At 44.7% G+C, this 26,645-nt stretch overlaps 1 protein-coding gene across 1 annotated transcript; it reads left to right on the top strand.

Annotated features, from left to right (window-relative positions):
• Positions 1 to 805: 805 nt before the first annotated feature.
• Positions 806 to 3,852, top strand: GPR88 (G protein-coupled receptor 88). Its single transcript, XM_007072728.4, has one exon. The coding sequence runs from the start codon at positions 1,401 to 1,403 to the stop codon at positions 2,496 to 2,498; it is 1,098 nt and encodes a 365-aa protein (XP_007072790.3). The 5' UTR covers positions 806 to 1,400; the 3' UTR covers positions 2,499 to 3,852.
• The last annotated feature ends 22,793 nt before the right edge of the window (positions 3,853 to 26,645 follow it).

Consider the following 26,645-nt stretch of genomic DNA (forward strand, 5'->3'; position numbering starts at 1 on the left):
GCTCCCCACAACACTCTGCACCCTTTAAGACATATTACAAAGCAGCTGTGTTGTCTTTACATGCAAATGGATCCCCAATGCCCGGGATAACCTCAGCTGCAGAGATACAATCAGTCTTCATTCCCTTTGTGCCACTGTGGTGAAAAGACTGAATCTCTAGCTATCCCTTTTTCATCCCCATGCCACTCCTGATAACCCTCAGATAGACCATAGAAAGGGTTTGTGTGGAATTAACACCAGTTCGTGATGTCGAGTATGGAACTTGCACTTGTTTGTATCAGGTTCCTGCTTCTGGAAACCTCGTCATGTGCTTTCAGTAGGATTATTCGTGGGAGTAAGGGCTGCATGGTCAGGATCCATGTTTATAACACTAGACTGTTCACAGTGAAGAGTCGTGATAGAACCAGAGCAGAGGCTGTGTAATAGATTTCCGTGTATTCCACAGTCACATTTCCTTCCCCCTACCAAAATTATATGCATTTGGGGCTTAGCTCCCTAAAATGAAAAGTTTTTTCTTTTGACAAGGCATCCTATCTAATAAATGAGGTGGGGGGATTCATTCAAAGAGCATGTTGCTACTAGAAACCTGCTCTAAAATTATACTTTAAAAAAAAATGTTTATAGATGCACACCAACCTTCCTAACAATGTGAATCAGAAGAAATCCGTTAAAGTGAATAGTTAGCACGGGAGTTTCTACCCCAGATAGACTGTGTTTCAGAGGCAGGCGAATGAAGTCTATCCACGTCTGTAAAGCTCATTGAGGATGAAAGGTGCTGTGTAAATATAAGGTGGTGTTAGAACCATGGAGCTGCTGAAGCAGGGGGGAAATCAGTTGGTGTAACCGCAGGATTTTCAGAGCAAGCCGGAGGGGGGGGGGTTCTCCTGTTTTTGCAAGTAGGAAATCTGCTGAATAATTCATGAAGAGCGAAAGGGCTGAATTTTCCAGGAGTGATGTACGGTGTACATAGTGTAGTGCAGAAAAAAGCTGCAAAGCTTCATAGCAGCTGCTGCCGCTCTTCTTGCTGTTGATTGCAGAGTGCTGCTTCTCTTGGTATTTTCACAGCTGGAGCATCCTTGCTGCTGCCTGCCCTGAACCATCCTTGCTTGATGCATGCTCTGAGCCACCCCTGCTAGCTGCTGCCCTGGACCTGCTCTGGATCACCCATTGCTAGCTGCCTGCTCTGGATGTTGCTAGCTGCCTGCTCTGAACCATCCTTGCTAGCTGCCTGCTTTGGATTTTGCATGCTCTGAAACATGCCTGCTACCTGCTGTGAATCCTCCTAGCTGAATGCTCTGGCTTCTCTCTGCTACATGGTCTGTGTCTCGGCTTCACAGCCTCCTGACCAGATAAGGATGGGATTTGCCCAGAGGAGTTGAAGCTGAGCTGCATTCAACAAGATGCCCAACTTTTCGTCCTCTTCTGTCTGGAGTCCAAGCTCCTCTCTGCTGCTGCTGTTTGAAGAATCCGCGGGGACCAGAATCTCCTTGTCTCTCATCTATTCACTGTTAGCCCTTGTGGGGACCTTATCCAATGTGATGGTCATTTACCTGGTCTTCTCCTTCAAGAAGCTACAGACCACCAGCAATGCCTTCATCGTGAACGGCTGTGTAGCTGACCTGAGTGTCTGTGCCCTCTGGATGCCGCAGGAAGCGGTGCTGGGGCTGTTGCCCCCTAGCTTCTCCTCTGCTCATTCAGCAGGATACAGGCTGCTGCGGGATGGGCTCCTTGGCCTTGGCCTCACTGTCTCCCTGCTTTCCCACCTGCTGGTGGCCCTCAACCGGTATGTGCTGATCACCAAGGCACCCAGCACTTACCAGGCACTCTACCAGCAGAGGCGCACAGGGTGGATGATCGGACTTTCCTGGGCACTTGCCCTGCTCTTGGTGCTACTGCTGCCTGGGCTCTGGACACAATGGCTGTCACAGCAGTCATCTCAGCGGGAGATCAGCAGTGCCAGCAGCAGTTCACACTACACTGCCCTGCTGGTAGCACTGGCCGTGCTCAGCCAGACCATGCTGCTGCTCCATTGCTACCTGGGCATCATGAGACGGGTGCGGGTCAGCGTCAAACGGGTCAGCGTCCTCAACTTCCACCTCCTGCATCAGCTGCCCTTCCCTGCTGCCCCACTGCCTGCCCGCCGGGTTCAGCGGCGCCTCAGCAGCGTCTCCGTGCTGCTCCTGTGCTGTGTCTTCCTTCTGGGCACCCAGCCTGTGGTCTGGGTGAGCCTGCTAGGCTTCTTCCTGCAGTCCGTACCCCGGGCATTGCAGGTGACCAGCTGGCTGCTCTTCTGCTCCCTGTCTGCATTCAACCCATTGCTCTATACCTGGAAGAATGAGGAATTCAGGCGCTCTGTGCGCTCAGTGCTGCCCAGAGGAGAGACCCCAGCTGTAACTGTGGCAGCAGCTGCTGCCCTCCCCACGGTGTCACTGCCTTGCCAGGAACAGTCGCGGCAGGGTACCAAAGTTGAGAGCCTGGGGAACCTAGTTCTCCAATGATCTGCTTGGGGATTGCATTCACTTCCAGAGGTAGCATCTGACACATTTGGGATGAGTGTGAGCGTAGATGACTCACAGAACTGCACAGCAGAATCCTCCACTCCCTACGGGAAAGACGTTGAATGCTGCCTTACAGACACAGCCAGGTTAAAATGTATATCAAACCAATTTCCTTCCCTGTGTAATCGACATCACCAGGGATTTACATGAGATGAAAGCATTTTATACCTCTAAAGCCCCTGTGTCATGCTGTTAGTTTCTCTTTTGCATTTCTCTCAGCTTGGACAATGCCACTTAGACTTGTTTATGGTCGGTTTCACTTCACTCTCTGAGTCTTTTACTTTAGCATGATGTTTCTGTGTTCGGGTTGTAGATGTAGCCTTGTAAAAATATTTCCAGGGAGACTCTTCTACAGGGTCTGGGGCTGCTCAAACCCCCTCACCATAGGCTGGTGCATCATAGGCAGATTTAAATGAGGGCCTCAGGGTTCTAGACAGGCACCCAGAAGTTGGGATAGTGATGCAAACCTGGGGCAGCCCCCATAACCCTCCATCCCACAAACCCTCGGCACAGCCGCTTGGGTGGGTGTCCCTGAAATGTGTTTGGAGAAGGGCAGCAGGTTCACTCCTCTGCTTGCAACTTAAAAGGAGGATGTTATGCCCGTTCCCTCTCCTCCAGTTTCTCCCCTCTCCCTGAAGGTCTGTGGGGCTTCTCCATCTTTCTCTCCCTGCCCACCCCTTTGAGGTTCCTCTCTCCCTTCCTATTGAAATCCTATTTCTCTCCTCTTTTTTTAATCCCCCTTCTTCTGTGAATTAGTTTCTCTTTTTTCTCCTTCCCTGCCCCCTCAATGTAGCTTCTTTTTTGTGCCCCCCAATTTGCTCTCTCCCCCAAGTTTTACTCCCTGCCCCCTCTTTTTTACTGCAGCAATGGGAAGGATGAAAGTCTCTGGTCAGCACAGCTAGGGGACTAGGAGATGGGGAGTTGGTGTTCGTCACACCTGCTCTGTAGCCTGGGACTTCACACCCCTGCCTCAGCCTTTTCTGCTGGTGCCTTTAGTGCACAGAGGCAGACAAGCCCTCAGTCACAGGCTGCAGCCTGCCTTCCCTGCACCACATTATCTAATTGCTGCAATTTTTTTTTAAATTGCCTGTCTGGTGCAAAAGTTAGAGCCTGCAGGACTAGCTTTAGAAACCTGGCCAAATTGGGATAATTGGTAAATATGCTTCGGCATGTAATTCCTTTCTTAAAAAAACCAATTACATGCTGAAACTCTTATATTAATGGAGAAAACTCTGTTTTTTAACATAATTTGCTTTGGATTTTTTTGGACAGCCCTTTAAATAAAACAAATTTTGACACCTATCTCTGCGTTGGGAAATTCTCTTTGATCAAAATATCCTACAGGTTCTCTCTCTGTTTATAGTATTATAATCTGTCCAACTATTTATTTTCTTGAGTTAGTAGTTCTGGCATATAGCTCATGACAGCACAAATAATGAATTAGACGCTGGGTAAGTGATGTAGCTGCTCTATCACAGCAGCAGCATCCAGAGATGTTAAGCTCATCTGTCCGCCATCAAGACGATGAAGAGGGCAGTCCATAAGCAGATGGCACACTGTTTGTTCTGGGGTGCCACGCCCACAGGGGCGGGTCAGGGAGCTCAAGAAACCTCAACGGTAAAGATGTAAGTTAAACCTCCCATGACCCAGGAAGGTTGTGTCTGATGTACTGTCCAAAAGACTCAGGAAAGGGGCACCTTGACTTTAATTGGCCTTTCTGATGTGGCTTTGAGATGAAATTGTGAAGTAAGCTGACTTGCTAGTTACCTGTGTGCAGTAATGTGTCCAGGGCCCTGCCTTCAAACCTAATCACTGGGGAAGCAGTGACAGCCAGGATAGGGAGGGTGGAAACTGGACTTGTCCAGGTCACACGAGTGATGGTACGAAGGGCGGAGTTGAGAGCTGAGTCCAGTTTGCCACAGTGATGACTGGAGCCCCATTCTACCACCAAGAGTTCAGCAGGTGCGATAATTTGGGCGTGTTAGTTTAGTCAATTGGATACAAAACCACATTAGTGTTACAAAGGGATTTTACAGTTTGGGCCAAGCTGGAGACCACAGACACAGTGGATGGATTCTCTAGTATTTTAGGGGGCGGGGAAAGTAAATCCTCCCACTCAGGATACAGAGTGGCAATGGAGCTTTCTGGTAGCCGCGACTGCAGCCTCTACACTTCTTCTGACAGTGGACGTAGAATCCTCTATTTTACCTCCTTTCAAAAAAGCAATTAAAAAGCTCCCTTTTCCCACAAGGACTGTCGTTGTAATGCCGTCCTGTGGAGATGCTAGGTTATAATGTGAACATTATCATCACAGGTGCTGTCTTGCAATGAGTGCTGATGGTAGCCCCTTCCCAAGTCCATCAGTGCTGCTCATTCAGACTGCCAGAGTTGCTGCAGAGCAATACAATGCACTTCTTCTCACAACTCCACGTACCGTTTGGTTTAGCAAGTTGTCTCCATTGATTGCCTAAATCTTGCTGGATAAGAATACAGGACGGAGCTTATGTATGTGTGTGTGATCTTAACAAAGGTACAACTACATCGATTTTAATGTGGTGGGGACCAGGAGTGAAAGCTCACGAGTCATGCAGCTATGCGAGAGGAACAGCAGCAAGATGGTAAGACCTTGGGGAAGGGATGATAAGATAGCCTCCTCTTCATCTGCTGTGGCTACAGCAACTGAAAAGTTTGCAGTTTACAAAGTTCTGTGAACTTTGCTTCCCTCAGCTCAGATGGTTTGCTTTGAAGTACGCTTGAATGGCCCCTCTGCTACAGCAAGCCCCATGGCGTGTATCCTGTGCTCAGCTGAAAGGCTAAACTGGTAGATATGGGGCCTACTGAGCCTTTCGGGGAGGAATAAGAGGGAACAGGGAGGGAGATCCTTGGTCTTCTCCTCCCACCCAAAATATGTCACTTGGCTTCTATGTGAAAAGGAAGAGTGAAAATCATGTGAAATGGGAGATCTGCTAACCACAGATCTGTCTGAGACTATTAACATTGTTATAGAGGCCAGAGTACTCACCTGACAGACTCAGTGGGACTAAGAGGAGAGCAAGGTAACATGAGTATAGAATGTCTGTGCTTCACCACCACTATTCCCATCTTTTCAGCACCCTCTCTGGGGGAGCGGGAGATCCACTGTGTCTCTGCTGCATCCTCTCTGCCAAATGTGTCACCATCCTTCTTGCTAGCGAGGGCTGGGAGGAATCTCTCTCCAGTGGTCCCTCTTGAGCACTGCCGAGTATTCTGCCACCCAGGGCTGAGCACTCTGTCTAACCACTGCTAGATTCATTCCCACCACAGTAAAACAATCCTAGAGCCCAAACCCACAAGAGCTGAGCAGCTTAAATTCCCACTGAATCCATGGGAGCTGAAGATACTCGGCACCTTGCAGGACTGGGTCCACAAATAGAAGAGCAAATGTTAAATGAATAAACAAATCAGCCAACCAAATCCAAGTACTGTATTCACAAGGGAAGAAAGCTGTCTTGTGTTTAAAGCAGCGCCATGTTTGGGCTCAAACATCCACCACAAGAAAAATTGGAGGCAGCTGGCTTTAGTCCCTTCTGGAATAATGCTGCTGATTAAATCTAAAATGCTTGTTTGTTTTCATAGGGCAATATTTGAAACCCAAGCTTATTTAATTTACATTTTAAATGAGTATTGTCATGTACAGAACCCCTATCTCCTAAGAGCTGCACTTGGGATTTTTTTCAGATATATGTGCTATGTATTAAATTCCACAGAACAGTTGGAAAGCCTTTGGAAACTTCTGAGGCAATTACATTTGATTACTAATCTTTGAGGATGCGTCTTTAGACATTCAGGTAACCAGAAAATAACATTACATGACCATTTTGTTCTGTGCAAAGAAATCACCATAACATAATTTGTCTTAATTTCAGATCTCTCTTCCCCCTGTGAAATTACTGCTCAGAAAGATCATGTATTCCTTGACCCAGAGCTAAGCGCTTTGTCTTCCTACAGTATAAATAACCCATGGCCAGTGACATTATGCGCTTCCCAACACTGACTTTGTGTACCGGGCCAGCCTTAGGGGCAAGTGAGCAGGTGAGTTCTTTGGTTGCCAACTTCTGGGGGCACCACCTCACTCTGCCACTAAGCTGTGTTGGAATTTTTGCTTAGCTGGCCAGGGGTGGGAGGAGCACTGAAAATGTTTTCCATTCTGGGCGGCAGAAACACCAAAGGCCAGTCCTGCTAGTACACTGGTGTGCTCTAGCACTCGCGTCATCACCTCTGGGATAAGAAAGTAGATCAGACTCCCATTCACTCCTTGGCATCTCTGCTATGCTGTATACAACTTGATTGATTCCACCAATCAGCCATTAGACTTTTGTTCACTACTGACCTGCCTCTGTCACATTCAAATACTAACCTACACGTGAAAGGCTTTTCAGAGCTGATTACTATTCCAAATGCCTGAGCCAGCCAGTCCTCCAAGATGTGTAATTCAATGTAGTGGGAATCCCAGCAGGTAACCAGGCAACGTTCTCCATTGCTGTGACACATCATGACCCGAAAGCTGGTTTTGAGCATGGCCTAAAGAATCCTACTACTGATTCAGAAGCACCATTTTTGGTTTGGCCATTTAGGAATCCACCCTCTCCCTTAGGGCCCCTGCTCTTTGGAGATGGCTATAATTGTGAAGGGAGAGTGTGATGCCAGAGGCTAGAGCCAGGGCTGCTCGGGGAATCAGCTTGAAGGGGATGTACCTGTGACCAGCCATCCCCAACCCCCTGGAGACTAAGTGCCACAAATCAACGTTCATAAGGAGCTAGCAAGAGACCCCAGTTCACCTCTTGACTCAGGTAGCTGCTAGCACAACGTGATCTGTGCTCCCAAGCTGCCAAACTGGAGCTATTTTTAAAACGTTCCCGTACAGATTAATTTCAAATAAAGTAGTTCAGGTGCAGCATCTTGTTAAGGAAAAATTGCAAATAAAAATGACAACATGTAATTTCCACATCCCTTTCATCCTAAAATGTGCAAATAGATTATTGCAGCTTTGGTTAAAGTCAAAAGTCCTGTCTCCAAGTGACAGAAACCAAAGGCTTTTCTCTTCATTGTTCTCTAATGTGTAAAAAACTGTTCTATTTTTGCTCTTTCGCTCCGTTCTTTCCCATGCATTCTGGTTATTTTACCACTCTCTCCCACGCCACCTCTTTATTTCTCTTCCAGATCGTTAAAGTCTTTACTGCAAGTTTCTACGCTTAAAAAAAAGCATTTGTTGTGTATGCTCAGGGGACTTGGATGAGGCTGTTTGTACTGAGTGGATGGTGGAAGACTGACATGCACATGATAAATAAGAAACTAAGGGACAGATCCTTGATCCATGGATGTATAAACAGGGTGAGAGAGGTGAATTTACCTCTGTGTGCAGCATTGATGAGACCAGTACTAGAATACCGCATCCAGTTCTGTGGTCCACATTTTGAAAAGGATGTTGATAAATGGAAAAGGTGCAGAAAAGAGCCACAAAAATTATTCAAGAGCTGAAAAAAATTCCTTACAGTGAGAAACTTAAAGAGCACAATCTGTTTAGCTCACCAAAGAGAAAACTGAGAGGTGACTTGATTACTGTGTATCAGTGCCTTCACAGGGAGAAAATACGGGGTACTAAAGGGCTCCTTAAACTAACGGAGGAAGGCATAACAAAAACCAATGGCTGTAAGCTGAAGCCAGACCAATTCAAATGAAAAATAATACACAATTTTTTCAGAGTGATTAACCATTGGAACAGACCACCAAGGGAAAGGGGGGATTCGTGATCTTTTGATGTGTTCACCTCAGGACTAGAGGCATTTCTGGAAGACATTCTTTAGTTGAACATAAGTCACCAGGCTCAGTATAGGGGTAACTAGGTGAAATTTTACAGCCTGTGTTATACAAGAGGTTAGACTGGTTGATCTAATGCTTCCTTCTAGCCTTAAAATCTGTTTTTAAAGTCCTGCTTTATGGATGTGGACAGCCCCTAGCAATGGAAGTACAGTTCTGCTATGCAAGGGTAGGCAGGAATGTGGGGGAAGAGGGGTTATGTACACCTTGTCTAGCCCACAGTTCATCTCAGTGGGCTTCCCTGAATGTCAGTGCACAGTGGTGTGGTAGGCAGAGGAGTGGAGCAATGTAGGGGTGGGATGGGAGGATATGATAGTACATAGATTCTTTTTTTCACCTGCTCCCGACAAAGGAATACAGCAGAGCCATGGAGGCTGCTATTTTGGCTGCAGGGCAGCTCCATCATGCCCTAGGGGAGGACTCTTATCCAGGCATTGCACTACTGATGGAGATGCCCAGACAAGTGTTCAGGCCATGCATGGGATGAGAAGGTATGGAACTAGACACACACTTTTTAATAAAAATTAAAAGGGCCTCAAGACTGACCCAATAGTGATTCCTGGCTTTGCCCCTTGAGTTTCAGCACAGAGAATTTCCCCCCCAGAGCAGATAACTGCATACCCTATGCAACACACTATGTTTACAACCTGTAGCTCCTTGAAAAAACTGCTAAAAATATGGCAATTAGCCTTTGAGAACTGTGTTGCTGAGGGAGAGGGCCCATGCTGTGAGATGGGCATGATCTGTACCTGGGGAGCTCAGGCAAAGCAAGAGAACCTGATAGAACAAAACTCTTTTCTTGGGCTTATTTTAACCACCTCATGACAGAAACCCCTTGGATACTCAAGTACAGCTGAAAGAGTGCCAAAAAATAAAACCAGAGTTCCTGGGATTCCTTAAAGCTCTTTGGTCTGGCAGCTTTATGAGCCATTATCCTCAGCCTTTAGGTCTTTCCTGCTCTTTTCAGAGGGGCAGCTGAAGAAATCCGAGCTTATTTTTCACTACAAAGAAAGTATTCCATTCTCCTCGTTTGGGATGAGAAATGTGAACAGCTCTTACAGCCGAAATACTACGGGATAAGAACCATGAATGGTGTTACTGTCAGTGTCAAAGGTTTAGACATGCGTTACCAAAACAGGCATGTTAATGGTACAAAGGAGCACCATCCATAGATTACAGGGGTGAACAGATACAGCAGGAAAGTACAACCTTTGAATCCTCTCAAATGGAGGTATTGAGACCCCTTTGTTTAATGATTAGTCAGTGTAACTAGTAAGCAGTGTTTGCCTCAAACTCTTCCCATTGTTAGAAGGTGTTGATTATCTTAGGAAATGGTTAAGTGGGTTCTGGTGACTCAGTGCGGGAGGTGACTTATTACCCCATCTGGATATAGAGGAGGTGGAGTGGTTCTGTAGGGGAGGGAGAATCTGGTGTGTTGGCTGAGTGGTCCTGAGGGAAGAACTCTAAGAGCAGCTGAAGCTGGAAGAAAGGTCTGATCTTTATTATTTTATTGCTATTTTGTCAGTGAAGCCAAACCCCAGATCCATGTTTGTGGAGTAGCTTTGGAAAGGTGTCTGCTCACACATGGCTTCTGAAAAACCTAGGGTACCTACCTGCCGTAGGACCCACTCATTAGAGAGCAGGTCTGCGGTATTACAGAGGTACAAATACAAACGTGGCTGAGGCAAGAACCATAATAATCTTGATCTTTTCTGAAGGTAATTATGAGGTGGAGGCTGAATGCCACTCTTAGAGTGGAAAAATTGTAAATTTAATAATATATTAATGAGAAGTAATGTTGGTAAAGGTAGGTGGCAGCCAGAATTCATTAAGCCGCAGGATGACAGTGCACACCATGCTCCTCTTGTGCTCCACCTCAGTCACACAGCTAAGTGTCCCCTTTGCTTCCTTCTCCCACTCTTGTCTCTGATGCTCCCTACTACTGGAACTCCCCTTCCCCTCCTTGCCCAGCATGTCTCTACCCTTTCCTTCACATCTTTCCTTAAAACACCTCTTCCATGATCCTATAAACTTTACTCTCCATTCAGAGAAGAGTTGACATCACAGTTAACCACTTTGATTTCTGTTGCATCTCAGATCTCTTTATCTGGTCAGATTAGAAGCCCTTCCATGTAGGTGTCTTGGCTTCTGCAAAGTGCCTCCTTCAGTTTTGTGCTATATGAATAATACCTAATTAGTAAAAGGGTGGTAGGAAGAGGAAGGTCTTGTGGGAGCTGAAATACTGGTCAGGCTCCACTGGGACTTTCCCAAGGTTTGTATATTTTAATTCTTTAGTGGGCATGTTTGAGGTGACTCCATGCTTTGAACAAGCTTCTCCCCTTATGCTGTGGGAGGGACTCTCATAATCAACCAGTAGTAGCTGGAGAAAATTATTATACATTCCCATGGCCAGTAAACAGCTTCTGTTTATGAACTTGGCTGTGCTGTGTATGATATCAGGCAGTGCAATGTACATCTGCTAACTCCTCTCAGGAGCAAAACAGCCCCCTCTTTCCTCCGCTCTGACACCTCCCCTAGCTGTAAATTGGTATTTTCCAGTCTGTGTTATTGCACTCCTCCAGACAGCAGAGATTGGTAAAATCTGACAGGGAGTAGGCAGTAATACTGACATGTAATGGTACAGGCTCAGTACTGCTTAATGGGGCCTTATTTCATTGCGTTGACTCTTGCAGAAGACTAAAGGGCTGTCGATAGCAATCTGTAGCACCCAGATGTTTTGCACTGATTTTTAAGGCCAGGTAACGTAATAGTTCCTGCGATACATTGAGGATAACAGAGCTGATATAATACGAACATGGTCTGAACAGTAAAATAAGTACAGTATATGGTGAGGATATGAAAGCTTTCCCTGCAGGATTCTCTAGCAGAAGATCTTTTTTTGGCTCTTTGCAGTACATTACAACTGACGTGTTATTAATAGAAACAGGAGAGTGACACTAAAACACGACACTGCAGGATACATGTGAGCTGACTTGAGAGGCACAAATGATTATCTTTTGTTTCTTGTGTCATCATATATGCTATTGTACACTCTAATTTTCTTATGTTATACCTGCTGCCCGGTAGCAACCATCATAGTTACAGTAAAGTAATTGTTGCTATCTACCCAAGCCACACAAAAGAAGAATATTTACAGTAATGTCAGAACTTTCATTGTAACCATCTTTTGTCATGTACTCATAACATACAACAAAATGCACAAAACTTTCTATACTTTGTCTCAGCAAGAGGTGAATAATTTTTGGAAAGTTTGAGGGAAAAATATGTCTCAGCTGTTTCTGAGTTACTGGAAGCACAAAGAAAATGAAAAAATATCAGCCTTTTGAGACTACTTTTCCTCCCTGAACAACTGAAATGAACACAAACTCTCCAGACTGCATATGTGAATAGTCCCTTTTGAGGACTCCCAGCCCTCTGCTGCGTTTTGGAATTGAAGAATTAAAAAAATTAATTGAAAAAATTCACTTCTGAGCATGCTCAAGATAATGTGCTCTGGCGCTAGATTAGCTGGATGAAGCCCTTCTCTTTTGTGCACGATTGCCCAGATGTAACCGTAGATATTGACAGGTTTCAGAGTGGTAGCCATGTTAATCTGTGAGCGAGGACAAAGTCACAAAGTTCAGCCACCAGGTTTGCCATGACATTATCGGGGATAGTGATACAGTATCCCTTGATATATTATCGGGGATACTGTTCCTGATGGCTTGTAGTCCATCTTTGTGTGGAATGTTATTGTAGAGGGCTTCTGCATCCATAGTGGCCAGGATGGTGTTTTCTGGAAGATCACCAATGGATTGTAGTTTCCTTAGGAAGTCAGTGGTGTCTCAAAGATAGCTAGGAGTGCTGGTAGCACAGGGCCTGAGGAGAGAGACTACATAGCCAGACAATCCTGCTGTCAGAGTGCCAATGCCTGAGATAATGGGGTGTCCAGAATTTCCATGGATCTTGGGTAGCAGATTGTCATAAATATAAAGGGAAGGGTAAACCCCTTTAAAATCCCTCCTGGCCAGAGGGAAACTCCTCTCACCTGTAAAGGGTTAAGAAGCTAAAGGTAACCTCGCTGGCACCTGACCAAAATGACCAATGAGGAGACAAGATACTTTCAAAAGCTGGGAGGAGGGAGAGAAACAAAGGGTCTGTGGGTCTGTCTATATTCTGTCTTTGCCGGGGATAGACCAGGAATGGAGTCTTAGAACTTTTAGTAAGTGATCTAGCTAGGTACGTGTTAGATTATGATTTCTTTAAATGGCTGAGAAAAGAATTGTGCTGAATAGAATAACTATTTCTGTCTGTGTATCTTTTTTGTAACTTAAGGTTTTGCCTAGAGGGGTTCTCTATGTTTTGAATCTAATTACCCTGTAAGGTATCTACCATCCTGATTTTACAGGGGGGATTTCTTTATTTCTATTTACTTCTATTTCTATTAAAAGTCTTCTTGTAAGAAAACTGAATGCTTTTTTTTCATTGTTCTCAGATCCAACGGTTTGGGTCTGTGGTCACCTATGCAAATTGGTGAGGCTTTTTATCCAACGTTTCCCTGGAAAGGGGGGGTGCAAGTGTTGGGAGGATTGTTCATTGTTCTTAAGATCCAAGGGTCTGGGTCTGTAGTCACCTAGGCAAATTGGTGAGGCTTTTTACCAAACCTTGTCCAGAAAGTGGGGTGCAAGGTTTTGGGGAGTATTTTGGGGGGAAAGACGTGTCCAAACAGCTCTTCCCCAGTAACCAGTATTTGTTTGGTGGTGGTAGCGGCCAATCCAAGGACAAAGGGTGGAATATTTTGTACCTTGGGGAAGTTTTGACCTAAGCTGGTAAAGATAAGCTTAGGAGGTTTTTCATGCAGGTCCCCACATCTGTACCCTAGCGTTCAGAGTGGGGGAGGAACCTTGACACAGATAGAATACTTTGAGACTTTGTCCTCACCCACAACTATTTCACATTTGGAGACAATATATATCTTCAAGTCAGCAGCACTGCTATGGGTACCCGCATGGCCCCACATTATGCCGACATTTTTATGGCTGACTTAGAACAACGCTTCCTTAGCTCTCGTCCCCTAATGCCCCTACTCGCGCTACACTGATGACATCTTCATCATCTGGACCCATGGAAAAGAAGCCCTTGAGGAATTCCACCATGATTTCAACAATTTCCATCCCACCATCAACCTCAGCCTGGACCAGTCCACACAAGAAATCTACTTCCTGGACACTACAGTGCTAATAAACGATGGTCACATAAACACCACCCTAAACTGGAAACCTACCGACCGCTATACTTACCTACATGCCTCCAGCTTTCATCCAGACCACATCATACGATCCTTTGTTTACAGCCAAGCTCTAAGATACAACTGCATTTGCTCCAATCCCTCAGACAAACACCTATAAGATCTCTATCAACAATTCTTAAAACTAAAATACCCACCTGCTGAAGTGAAGAAACAGATTGACAGAGCCAGAAGAATACCCAGAAGTCACCTACTACAGGACAGGCCCAACAAAAAAAGTAACAGAACGCCACTAGCCATCACCTTCAGCCCCCAACTAAAACCTCTCCAGCGCATCATCAAGGATCTACAACCTATTCTGAAGGACGATCCCTCACTCTCACAGATCTTGGAAGACAGGCCAGTCCTCACTTACAGACAGCCCCCCAACCTGAAGCAAATACTCTCCAGCAACCACACACCACACAACGAAAACACTAACCCAGGAACCTATCCTTGCAACAAAGCCCTTTGCCAACTCTGTCCACATATCTATTCAAGGGACACCATCACAGGACCTAATCACATCACAGGACCTAATCACATCAGCCACACCACCAGGGGCTCGTTCACCTGCACATCTACCAATGTGATATATGCCATCATGTGCCAGCAATGCCTCTCTGTCATGTACATTGGCCAAACCAGACAGTCTCTACGCAAAAGACTAAATGGACACAAATCAGATGTCAAGAATTATAACATTCAAAAACCAGTTGGAGAACACTTCAACCTCCCTGGACTCTCAATTTCAGACCTAAAAGTTGCAATTCTTCAACAAAAAAACTTCAGAAACAGGCTCCAACGAGAAACTGCAGAACTGGAATTAATTTGCAAACTGGACACCATTAAATTAGGCTTGAATAAAGACTGGGAGTGGATGAGTCATTACACAAACTAAAAACTATTTCCCCATGCTAATTTTTCCCTTACTGTTACTCACACCTTCTTGTCAACTGTTTGAAAAGGGCCACTCTGATTATAACTACAAAAGTTTTTTTTTCTCCTGCTGATAATAGCCCACCTTAATTGATTACTCTTGTTAGAGTTGGTATGGCAACCCCATTTTTTCATGTTCTCTGTATATATATATCTTCCTACTGTATTTTCCACTGCATGCACCTGATGAAGTGGGTTTAGCCCATGAAAGCTTATGCCCAAATAAATGTGTTAGTATCTAAGGTGCCACAAGTACTCCTTGTTCTTTTAGTAGATATTGAGATTCCTGATGTGGCAGAGGATAGTGACCTTTGTTCCCGTGATCCAGAACAGGTGCCAGGAAATAAATTTCAGACAAAAGTTCTGTAAGTTATGCTTGTATTAGACCAGGGACTCCTGACAGAGCAATTTATAAGAAGGACATTTGCCACAGAATCTTTCAAAAGATATAAATTCAGGGCACGAGCCTATTCCTGTGGAGGGCAATAGCAGAACTCCCATGGACTTCAAGGACAGGAAGATGAAGACATTAAAATGTGTCTTTTTTTCTGGTACTGTTGCTATCATCTGTTGCTTTATTATATATATGTTGCAGCCTTATTCATCCAGCCCGGAAGAACAATCTTTCTCATTGTTTTCTCACAAATCAACCAACCAACCAGCAAACAAACCAAATCTATAAGCAAATTAAATGCAAAAACTTTTGTGAATGCAACGTTGAGGGCATATGTTTAAATACAGAAAGGTAGTGAAAGTAAAGTTATGGTTTTCAGAATAACAATTTTCTCTCTTAATGCATATATAATAAATTAGATTATTTGTTAGTGCATATATTCAGCTATTGCATTTAGTAGCCTATATGCAATGTGAGGAAGTTAATTTTACTATGAGACCTTAAACTTCAACACAGTTCAGATTACTACCATAAGATTAGAATAGCACATTCAGATTTTGGTGTCCCAATGTGATAGCAGCCATGCTGGGACATAGTTCTACTTCTTGCTCTTATCACCTGATTTGACCATTACTCTGTATTAATAGATTTTTGCAAACAGTTTCTACCCTGCTTCAAAATGTTGCTATTTATCATTCTAATATGGTTGCTGATAATATTTGGACCATCAACAGTTGATTTCAAACATAAGCGTAGAAAGCAATTTAAGTGCCAATTATTTCCCGTTGCGATCATGTTTTGGTGACATAGACACCTGTCCACTAAGATCGGCACTGAGACTTCATTTCACACAGGCCTTAGATGAGCAGTCAGCACATATTTCTATTAAAAATCTTTGGTTAATCATAGGGCCAGGTGATCCTTAGCGATAGGGCAAGTGCTTAGCGGTGTGGACAATGCAAGCAATTTTCAGCGATCTGTCCCACACCCTGCATTCCCAGCATAGGGACAATTCCCTCTGCGAACTTCATAGGGACAGGGAGGAGGCTGGCTGCAGCCCACCTCCTCACTCTGGCCTTCTAGCAAGGCACAGAAATGGAAGCACCTTGAGTCATCCACCTGCAGGCCAGTGGCTAAATGCACAAGCTGGCTCATTATTTTAAAATCTGTGCATGTAAGGCAGCATCCTGCCACCCTTATTCTCATTGAATTGTACCTTACTCTTCAAGTAGTTCCACGGTGGAATCTGGCTCACAGTTTCTTAGTTGACCTGGGATTTTAAACACTTCCTCGCCCCCACAAAAGTTTTGCACTTCTCCTTTAAAACATTAAGTGGCTAGTAGAAAACCAAGGGAAATCGGGCAGTTCCAACTTAAGTCTGTCAGCAGCTGAGGCCCAAAGCCTGGATGGACAGTAGCACAGAGAGGCTAATTATATTCACAGGGTGGTAATACTGTGTGGGGAATGGATCTTGTTCTGTGATGAGACACAGCAGGAAATTTCCCTCCACGGCCGAAAGAACACCCCAAGGAATGAAGAGAGCATGGTCAGGAGGGTAAAATGGATATTGTTTATTCCTGGCCCAAGGGAGCTGCTGGGGGAGGGAGAGGGGGGGTCAGGCAGGCCCAGACTTGTGGCGAATTCGATCTACTGTTGTACTATCATTCTTTGAAATGGAGAGCAGGCTTCACCAAGAAGGCTGGATTTGCTGTTGTGCATGTGAGAATAGGCAGGCCCTGGATATGTTGTAAAGACTAAGGAGAGGCAAAGACAGTTTCTGTTCACCACCAGCAGTTTTGAACGTATTGCAGACTCTTGCTGAACACGTAGAAACTCTTTGCACAAAAAGGGTTCCCATCTTGGCAGGCTTATTCCAGGGGAATATTATAGGTTCTCGTGGTGACAGTTGGTTTAGCTTCCATCTTACAGGTATCTGGACTACCAGGGGCAGAGAGAGGTCCCACAAAAACCCAGTGGGTCACTGCAATGAGAGGTCTCGTCCCTTTAGCTCATGCTGGTCCTCACACTCTTTCTTGCCTTGTAGGAAGATTTGCACAATCTCTTCGTTGAGGCCCCTTTGGGACAGGGAGCACTTTTAAAGAGGAGCTTCTGGGGCTAAGAATACCTGGTAGTCCTGCTCCAGTGTAGCCATGTTGTCGAGCAGTGGGGGTTGGGTAACACTGGGGGCCAGCACCATAGCAAAGGCACAGGGTCTCCCTGAGAATGTTCTAGAGGAGCTGTGTGGATCTCCAGTTTCTTCACACTGTGGGGGACAGCTCCTGTGGCCTGTTCCTCAGGGGAATAAACCTTTGTCTCCATATCTCCGCCCTGAATGGAATGATGGAGGAACTCCAAGATGGGATCACTGTGGAGTTTCTTTGTCCTTAGGCTCTTTCTGTAGTTTATTCATGATGTAAAGAAACCATCTTGCCCTTCATGTGTGGGCAAATATGTCAGACCTGCTGTGTGACCATAATCCACTTAAGACTGGCCACAGGGAAATATTTCTTATGACATACAACTGTTCAATTTTGCTGAACAGCCATAAAGAGAGAAGCTAGATGGCACTGTGCTACAAGGAGATTTACTTCGTGAGAGTAAGTCCTAAGCAGTGCTAATGTTCTCTGGGCTCAGAAGCCTGTGGCCTTTCATAGATTTCAGCAAAAATAGGGACAGTCTTATCAAAGGTGAACAGGGAAAGTATGGGTGCTTAGCTATACATTATCTTCTTTTGCTTTAAAAACTGTAAAGTATTGCTAAATTATTCCAGAAACTGGCTAAGAGAGAGAAATCAAAGAGTAGGAAGAAGTGATCAGTTTTCATTATGGCAAAAAGTTAACCATCGGTGTTCCAAGGTTGCATTAGAACCAGTGCTTAATGTATTTATTCCATTTTTCTTTTCTTTACTTTTAAAAAAAAACCAAACCTATATATTTAGGAAGTTTTAACAAGTTTGCAAATTCTTGCCATGAAAATATCAGAAACAAAACAAAAACAATGAGGAGTCCTGTGGCACCTTAAAGACAGATTTATTTGGGCATATACTTTTACGTAGGATAAATGGACACAAATGAGACATCAGGAATGGTAACATACCAAAGCCAGTAGGAGAACACTTCAATCTCCCTGGACACTCAATAACAGATTTAAAAGTAGCCATTCTTCAACAAAAAAAACCTTCAAAAACAGACTTCAAAGAGAAACTGCTGAGCTATAATTCATTTGCAAACTTAACACCATCAGTTTGGGCTTAAATGGGAGTGGCTGGCTCACTACAAAAGCAATTTTCCCTCTCTTGGTATTGACACCTCCTCATCAGTTACTGGGAGCAGTCCACATCCACCGTGACTGAATTAGCCTTCAACATTGGTTCTCCACTTGTAAGGTAACTCCCTTTGCTTCATGTGCCAATATATATTCATGCCTGTATCTGTAATTTTCACTCCATGCATCTGAAGAAATCGTTTTTTTACCCATGAAAGCTTATGCCCAGTGGTGAGCTGGAGCCGGTTCGCACCGGTTCGCGCAAACCGGTTGTTAAATTTTGAAGAAGTTTTAGAACCGGTTGTTAACCCGCTTCCCTGCAGGGGGCGCTGAGGCTTTGATGGACTCCGACCGGGAAGTGATGTAATTCCTCCTCCGGCTGCCGGGGGCGCTGTGCTGGGGGAGCCACGTGGGCTGCCGCCTGGCCCTGAGCACAACCCCTGTTGCTGCTGCTGCTCCCCTGGCCCTGGGGCTCCCGATGCTGCCTGGTGGGTCCCCGGCTGCTCTGCTGGGCCTGGGCTGCATCCTGCTGCTCTCCCTGTGAGTACCCACCACCCTGCCCGCAGCCAGCCCCTGCCTGCAGCCACCCCCGCACCCCCTGCCCGCAGCCAGCCCCTGCCTGCAGCCACCCCCGCACCCCCTGCCCGCAGCCAGCCCCTGCCTGCAGCCATCCCCACACCCCCTGCCCGCAGCCAGCCCCTGTCTCCAGCCATCCCCTGCCCTGCCTGCAGCCAGCCCTGCACCCCCTGCCTCCAGCTAGCCCTCCCCCATGCCCCTGTCTGTAGCTGGCCCCACGTCCACTGATGCCCTGCAGTTCCCACGGCAGTAACCCTGCACACCTGCTTCAATGAGGGGGGCAGGGAGCAGCTGGGACCCACACATGTGAACACCCTAGGGTGACCAGACAGCAAGTGTGAAAAATCAGGACGGGCGTAGGGGGTAATAGGAGCCTATATAAGAAAAAGACCCCAAAATCGGGACTGTCCCTATAAAATCAGGACATCTGGTCACCCTACCACACCCCCAGGGAGTGGCAGGGACCCACACATGTGAAACGGAGCTCATTTCTAGTTCAGGCCCATCTTTTTAAAAAAGAACTTTAGGCAGGGTTAACATACATCCGTATTTTCCCGGACAGGTCAGGCTTTTTGGTTCTTAAATCGCCGTTCGGTGCGATTTTTAAAATTTAAAAATTCCTCCCGGGAAAATACGGATGTATGGTAACCCTGTTCGTACAAAAAATACATACTGGGGCACATACCTTAAATCAGAACTTTTTATAGGGAACTGGTTGTTAAGATTTTGGCAGCTCATCACTGCTTATGCCCAAATAAATCTTAGTCTTTAAGGTGCCACCGGATTCCTCGTTGATTCTGTGGATACAGACTAACACAGCTACCCCTCTGATACTTAGAAACAAACAATCATTACAACAGTTAGCTTTTGTTTTAAGGGGACATTATACAGAATACCGTCATCAGATCCTTCTGTTTAACAGAGAATTACCATATTACGGACTGAGCATCCTTACAACATCTGTCATTTCTAGTGACTTTATGAAATTGAGTAAAATCTCTCTATACACAGACCAAGTATGTCTATCAAATGTTAATATTAAAAAAAATTGGACAGGTGTGCTGGTTTGTTTGTTTGTTTTTGCCAGGTAAATGTACTTTGAGTACTGAATGAAAGGTTACCCAATTTCTAAGTAACTGGTAACTGTCTATTTTGCTGAGTACATAACTGGTGTGTTAATTTTTCCGTATACAACCTCTCATATTTTTTTAACCATTCCTCGATGGTTAGGCTATTTTTATTTTTCCAGTGAGAGGCTACCAATTAATCAACCAGCCACTAGCAGATGAGAGATTAATTCCTCTTGTGTGGACAATGTATTGATTAGTGTTCTGGAATGGGGGTGAGCAGTGAGATGGCAATCTTTGCAGGTGATACAAAATTATTGAAGTTAGTCACACCTGGAGAAGAGTGTAAGGAACTTCAGAGGTGTGACAGGTTGGATCACAGAAACCCCCTTGGGGCTGCCAACTGATGTGCCAAGACTACTTCCGCCCCTGCTTTCCCTGCCAATTTGGGACTCCAGAGCCCTGCCTGGTTGTGCCAGACATGCTTGCCAGCTACAAACACAGACCCAGGTCTGAACCAAGTCCCACAAACTGCAGGCTTAACTGAAAGCAGCGTAAGAAGTGTTCCTGTCTCTAACACTCAGATGCCCAACTCCCAATGGGGTCCAAACCCCAAATAAATCCGTTTTACCCTGTATAAAGCTTATACAGGGTAAACTCATAAATTGTTTTCCCTCTATAACACTGACAGAGAGATATGCACAGCTGTTTCTCCCCCTCCCCCCCCCCCATATTAATACATACTTTGGGTTAATTAATAAGTAAAAAGTGATTTTATTAAATACAAAAAGCTGAATTTAAGTGGTTCCAAGTGATAACAGACAGAACAAAGTGAATTACCAAGCACAATAAAATAAAACAAGCGAAATACAGATAAAATCTCACCCTCAGAGATGTTCCAATAAGCCTCTTTTACACACTAGCTTCCTTCTAGTCTGGGTCCAGCAATCACTCACACCCTCTGTAGTTACTGTCCTTTGTTCCAGTTTCTTTCAGGTATCCTTTGAGGTGGAGAGGCTATCTCTTGAGCCAGCTGCAGACAAAATGGAAGGGTCTCCCCGGGGTTTAAAAAGACTTTCTCTTGTGGGTGGACACCCCTCCCTCCCCCTGGATAAAATCCCAGCTACACGATGGAGTTTTGGAGTCACATGGGCAAGCCACATGGCCATGCATGACTCAGAACTTACAGGTAGCAGCCATGGTTCACATGCTACCTTGAACGTCCTCAAGTAGACTTCTTATGTGGATTGGAACCTTCCAAGATCTATTGTCCGTTAAGTGTTTCTTGATTGGGCACTTAACTTGCAAATTCCTTTCCAAAGAAGCTGCCCAAATGTCTTACTAAGGCTACTTAAAATCAACCAAGTATACAGCCAATATTCATAACTTCGAATACAAAAATGACACATGCATACAAATAGGATGAATACATTCAGTAGATCATAACCTTTGCAGAGATATGTTACATGTCATATGTAGCATAAACCATATTCCAGTTATGTCGTATATACATTCATAAGCATATTTCCATAAAGAATTATGGGATGCAACATCATAAGAGGGACCTAGCAAAGCTGGGTAAATGGCCAACAGGCCTCATCCTTTGTCTTTAGGCTCAGTCAAACTTTGACAGTGCTGCAAATGGAAGAGTTGTGATATTGGCGGCACAGTTATATAACTTCTGCATTTAATGCCATCTCAGCGGGAAGAAGATGCGCTTACAGTAAACAGTGCTTAAAGGCCTTAGAACAAACTTTTTTTTATATGTGTCATATAAGCACTTTTTTTCTAAAATTTGAGGAAGCCGAATTTTGTTTCTTTTAGACTGGGTAAGCAAGCCATTCTTAAGTAGCTTGAATGTTGGCTGAACTTCTTACAGATCCAAGCTATTAGTAGCTCAAATGAATGAAAGCTTATGGACACCAGAAGTCTAGGGTCAAGTTGTGTATGGATCACGGTAGACATATAGTGGTAGGCGACAGCAGGGCTTAAACAAACAACGCCTGGTGCCAATTTCTCAATTATTAAGGATGTGAGGGTTTTCTTGTTATATCTGATCTCTGTTTCCTATAATAATAACTGTGTACAGCATGTCCCCTTCACATTTGCCTCAACTCCTGGTGTCCTTAAAATACATAGTCTAGAAATTTTTTCAAAATAACGTGTTTTTCTAGGAAGTGCTGATGCCAAATAAAATACTAATAGTTTGGGTCACAGCAACCCACCCCAAAGTGAGCAACTCAGCAAGAATTCCAGTGTATTATTTTTTGCGTTCACTGTGTAGGTGATTCTAATTGAAGAGTTCAGAAGCAGGTAAATTCAGTACACTTTAGATCTGGATGAATTCTGAAAAAAAAACCCTGGAATATTCATTTAAATTTGTTAACAAATTTGCTTATCATGTGTCGGAGGCTGTCTTGTGTTCACTTTCCATGAAGATTTGAGTTAAAGAAATTATCATGAAGACTGTTCACCAACCGAATGAATTTTAAGTGAATCTTTGCAGCATATTTGTTAATTACCCATTCAGATGTTGTATTAAGTAATGTGTGTTATAGTCTAGGCTGATGGATTGTTCACAAAGGGTCTGAACAAAGCCTAATAAACTCAATGGAAAGACTTGGCAAAGTTGGATCAGACCCAAAGGCCCAAATTCATTAAGATACTTAAACACCTAACTCCTGTTTGGAATCGAAGGGAGTGAGGTGCCTAAGTACCATTGTGAATTTGGAACAAAATGTCCACAAACACGCTGTAATTTTTCTTGAATGTGTTCGTTATACTGAATTAATGAAGAATAACTTCCTTCTAAAATGCCTGTTCTGAAGCTGGTTTGTGAGCCATCTTTTGCTAGCACTTGATTTTAGAAATTTGTGATTCATGCTGCTTTGAATAGATACCTAAGCCACATGGCATGCTTCTCTTCACTGATTGGATGAGAGCAACTCACAATCAGGTTTCTGGTGTGAATATTCATCATTATAGTCAACTATGCTGCAAGGTTCACTTAAAATTAACTGTTTTGGTTGTTTTGCCTGTAAATTCAAGGTTTTTGGATGATTGTGGAAAGCAACTACAAGAGCATGCTCTCAACACATGCTAAGTGAATATGTTTAAAAAGTTCAGTGAATATCACGGCAATTTCTTGCAGTATTCCCCTAGCTCTATGCAATGTACATAGAATTTTCCTATTTCTGCTCTTTCCAATTAGTGTCAACTGCAGCAGTGAACCCAAAAATCACACTGGGACTCTTGCGGAGTTTGCTTATTTGGGGGGCATTTCTATCATCCAAAGTGTTGTCCCATCCACACTACAAGTTCAAACAGTGATAGAAAACAGACATCCGCAAAGTTTTGGACAGCTAAGTTAGACTTGAAGTGGAGGTGAGCCCTAAATTCCACCATGCTTGGAAGTTGTAAAGAGATGTTATAATCATACTGCAGACCCTGATCATCTGTATCGGTACAAGGGTAGCTTGTTGCCTTTGTCTGAATTAAACCCGTTATGCTGCATCTTTCTCCTTTCTTTTCCTAAAAAAATAACCATTACCATGGGAACTGATAAAAGCCCTGGAAGTTCAGCAGTGTTTCTTCTTCAGCCTTCCCGGTCCCTTTGCCTAAATTAATACTTTACATTTAGGATCGGAAGGAGTTTCCATCCACAAAATGTATGTGAACCCATTGCAGTCACAAAACCTGTGTGGGAGATGCAAATATTGCAGGTGCACCCAATATACCTTCCATTAAAAATCCTGTCCTGTAGTGCTATGTATTAGAATTGGAAAAGGTACAGAAAAGAGCAACAAAAATGATTAGGGGTATGGAACAGCTTCCATCTGAGGAGAGATTAATCAGATTGGGACTTTTCAACTTGGAAAAGAGACAGATAAGGAGGGATATGATAGAGGCCTATAAAATCACGACTGGCATGGAAAAAGTAAATAAGGAAGTTTTATTTACTCCTTCTCATAACACAAGAACTAGGGGTCAACGAATGAGATTAATAGGCAGCAGATTTAAAATAAACAAAAGGAAGTATTTCTTCACACAACGCACAGTCAATCTGTTGAACTCTTTGCCAGAGGATGTTGTGAAGACCAAGACTATAACAGGGTTCAAAAAATAACTAGATCCATTCATGGAGGATAGGTCCATCACTTGCCAGGATGGGCAGGGATGGTGTCCTTAGCCTGTTTGCCAGAAGCTGGGAATGGGTGATGGGATGGATCACTTGATGATTCCCTCTGAGGCATCTAGTATTGGCCACTGTTGGAAGACAGGGTACTGGTCTAGATGGAGATTTGGTCTGACCTAGTATGACTGTTCTGATATTCTTTTGTATGGTGTCAACTCTGAGTGTTGCTTTCAGGGACAAAACATCACAGCAACAGAAAACCATAAAAGCATCTTGTTTGTGGGTGGCATGGATCCAAAATTACCTGATAGGTCTTAACTCCCTCTGCTTTCAGAGATACCTGAGCATAGCTGGACTGGCTCAGATAACGCAATCTTTCCTCAGCTATATCAGGGTCGAAGCAGGGCAGAGGAGGGGAGGATCAGTGTGGATGAAACAAGACTCTAGTTCCAGCTCCCCACTCCTACTTGCATAGGCGCCGACTTACTTAGTTGCTGCGGGGTGCTTGACTCTTGCTCCTCCCCAGGCCCCACTCCACTCTGCCCCTTCCTCCAAGCCCCCACCCCTGCCCTGCCCCCACCCCACCTCTTTTCACCCCTCCCCCACATCTTCCTGCCCTTGCTCCTCCCCCCAATGCCTCCTGCATGCCGCGGAACACCTGATCTGTGGTGGGCAGGAGGTGCTGGGAGGGAGAGGGAGGAGCCGATTGGCAGGGCAGCCAGTGGACAGTAGATGCTGGGGGCGGGGGAAGGGGGATGCACTGACTCACAGGGGTTCCAGTGGGCGTGGAGCAATCCCTTTTTTTCCCATGGGTGCTCCAGCCCTGGAGCACTCACAGAGTCAGCGCCCATGCCTGCTTGCACACTAGAAACCTCCTGCTGCACTGTGGAAAGACAGCACATGGAAAGTTACACATCTTTCCTTTCTGCTTCTGTTGAAGCTCTTAATATTGTTGGCTGGGGGAGCAGCTCACATACACAGGGCTGCCTGCTTGCCTACCTATGCATCTCTTCCCTTTGTTCCTGGGGCACCCATTGTAGCCTGAGTGACTCCAATGTATGCTCCTCAAACGCAGCACCACATAGCCTTGCCATGACCAGCAGGAAGACTATAAGGCACATCTAGGGTGTGAGGTTTAAGATTCCTGCTTTTGCCTCCCTTTTGTGTCACTTCGTATCAACTCTTCTCTATCTTCTACTTTCTTTTTTGTCTTCTGTCTGAGTCTGATTGTGCAGCCTTGGAATTAAATTTAACTACATAATATTCCCCTCACTAGCATGGTAGGCTAAAGACAGCATGAGCAGCTTGTGCCCCAGCATGAAGGAGGACCAGTGGAGAAGCCCAGAGTATGCCAGCCAGATGGCATCCCAGATCCGTGAAACAAGCTGGAGTCCACAGGTTAAAGCAAACTGGTTTATGACTGGCCAGTCTGTGTCCTATCTGCAGCATGGGAATGAGGCTGGCACCACTGAGACACTATGCCTTTTTCTTCCTTTCTGTTTGTCTGTTTAAACAACAGGAATGACATCAAAAGTCAACAGAAAGCCAAAATCGAAGAGTGGATTGTCTCCTCCTTTTCCAACGAAAGAATCTTGGTACCAGCAGGAGACTTTTTAAACAACATTGTTGCTGCTGAAGGGCTTAACTAAATATAAGAGATAAGAAAAACTTTCCCTACATGCATACTCATTTCACTTCTGAATACTCAGAATTCTAACTGCCATTGTGTTACAATTATGGTTATTTTGCCTACTTCCTCCTTTTGCTAAGCATTCCCACAGCTTCAGAAGCCCACACCTGCTTTGTACATTTTGCAAGTGTTCAGAAGAGCTATTATTTTGTGGTTGCTATGTTAAAAGTAGGCCAGCTTTCTTTTACACAAAACTGCAATGAATTGTTTAATGTTGTAACAGCATAGGGAAGATTCTGCTAGCTCCTTAACAATGTCACCTCATCACAATATTAAGGCCTCTTTGAGCAAAGCACTTAAGCAGGTGCATAACTATACATACATAAGTAATTGGAACTATGCACATGCTGAACAGTATATATGCATATCAAGGCTCTGTTTCCATCAAAGCACCCCCTTTGGCTGTTACATGGAAAGTGCATTCACCCAAGTCCACTCCTTCCACCAAAAGTATTCAATGTCTGTCTAAAGATAGCAGGTTCTCAGCCCTCCAGCCAAGGTCTTCTGACTATTTCTCCCCCTTTCAGAGTTCCCAGTGAAACAAACAATCCAAGGTGAGCAAAAGAGATTGCAGGGAAAAAAACTTGTCAGCTGCTCTAGCCAGGATATTTGTCCTCTCTTTGGACCACAATTCAATTCAAGGTTCACTGGTTTTCCAGCACAAGCTATAGGATACAGTTTCTTCCCCCTTTTTAGCCCAGGTGATCTGTGCTACTTTTCCACAAGGGCAGAAGCTTTGCTAGCTACAAGGCCTCTTCGTAGAAAGCTTAACAGCCTGCTCCCTTTCTAGGGCTGTCCGCTGCTGCGTGGCCCTTCCTCTTTTTAAACTCCTCCTCCATTCCTGGCATGACTTGCAGGTGTGTCAGACAATGCTGCTCC

Source organism: Chelonia mydas, chromosome 8 (assembly GCF_015237465.2).
Source record: "Chelonia mydas isolate rCheMyd1 chromosome 8, rCheMyd1.pri.v2, whole genome shotgun sequence".
Classification (NCBI taxonomy): Eukaryota; Metazoa; Chordata; order Testudines; family Cheloniidae; genus Chelonia; species Chelonia mydas.

Excerpts from the sequence above, each read along its gene's own strand:
- GPR88 (XM_007072728.4), top strand. The coding sequence starts at position 1,401 with ATGCCCAACTTTTCGTCCTCTTCTGTCTGGAGTCCAAGCTCCTCTCTG.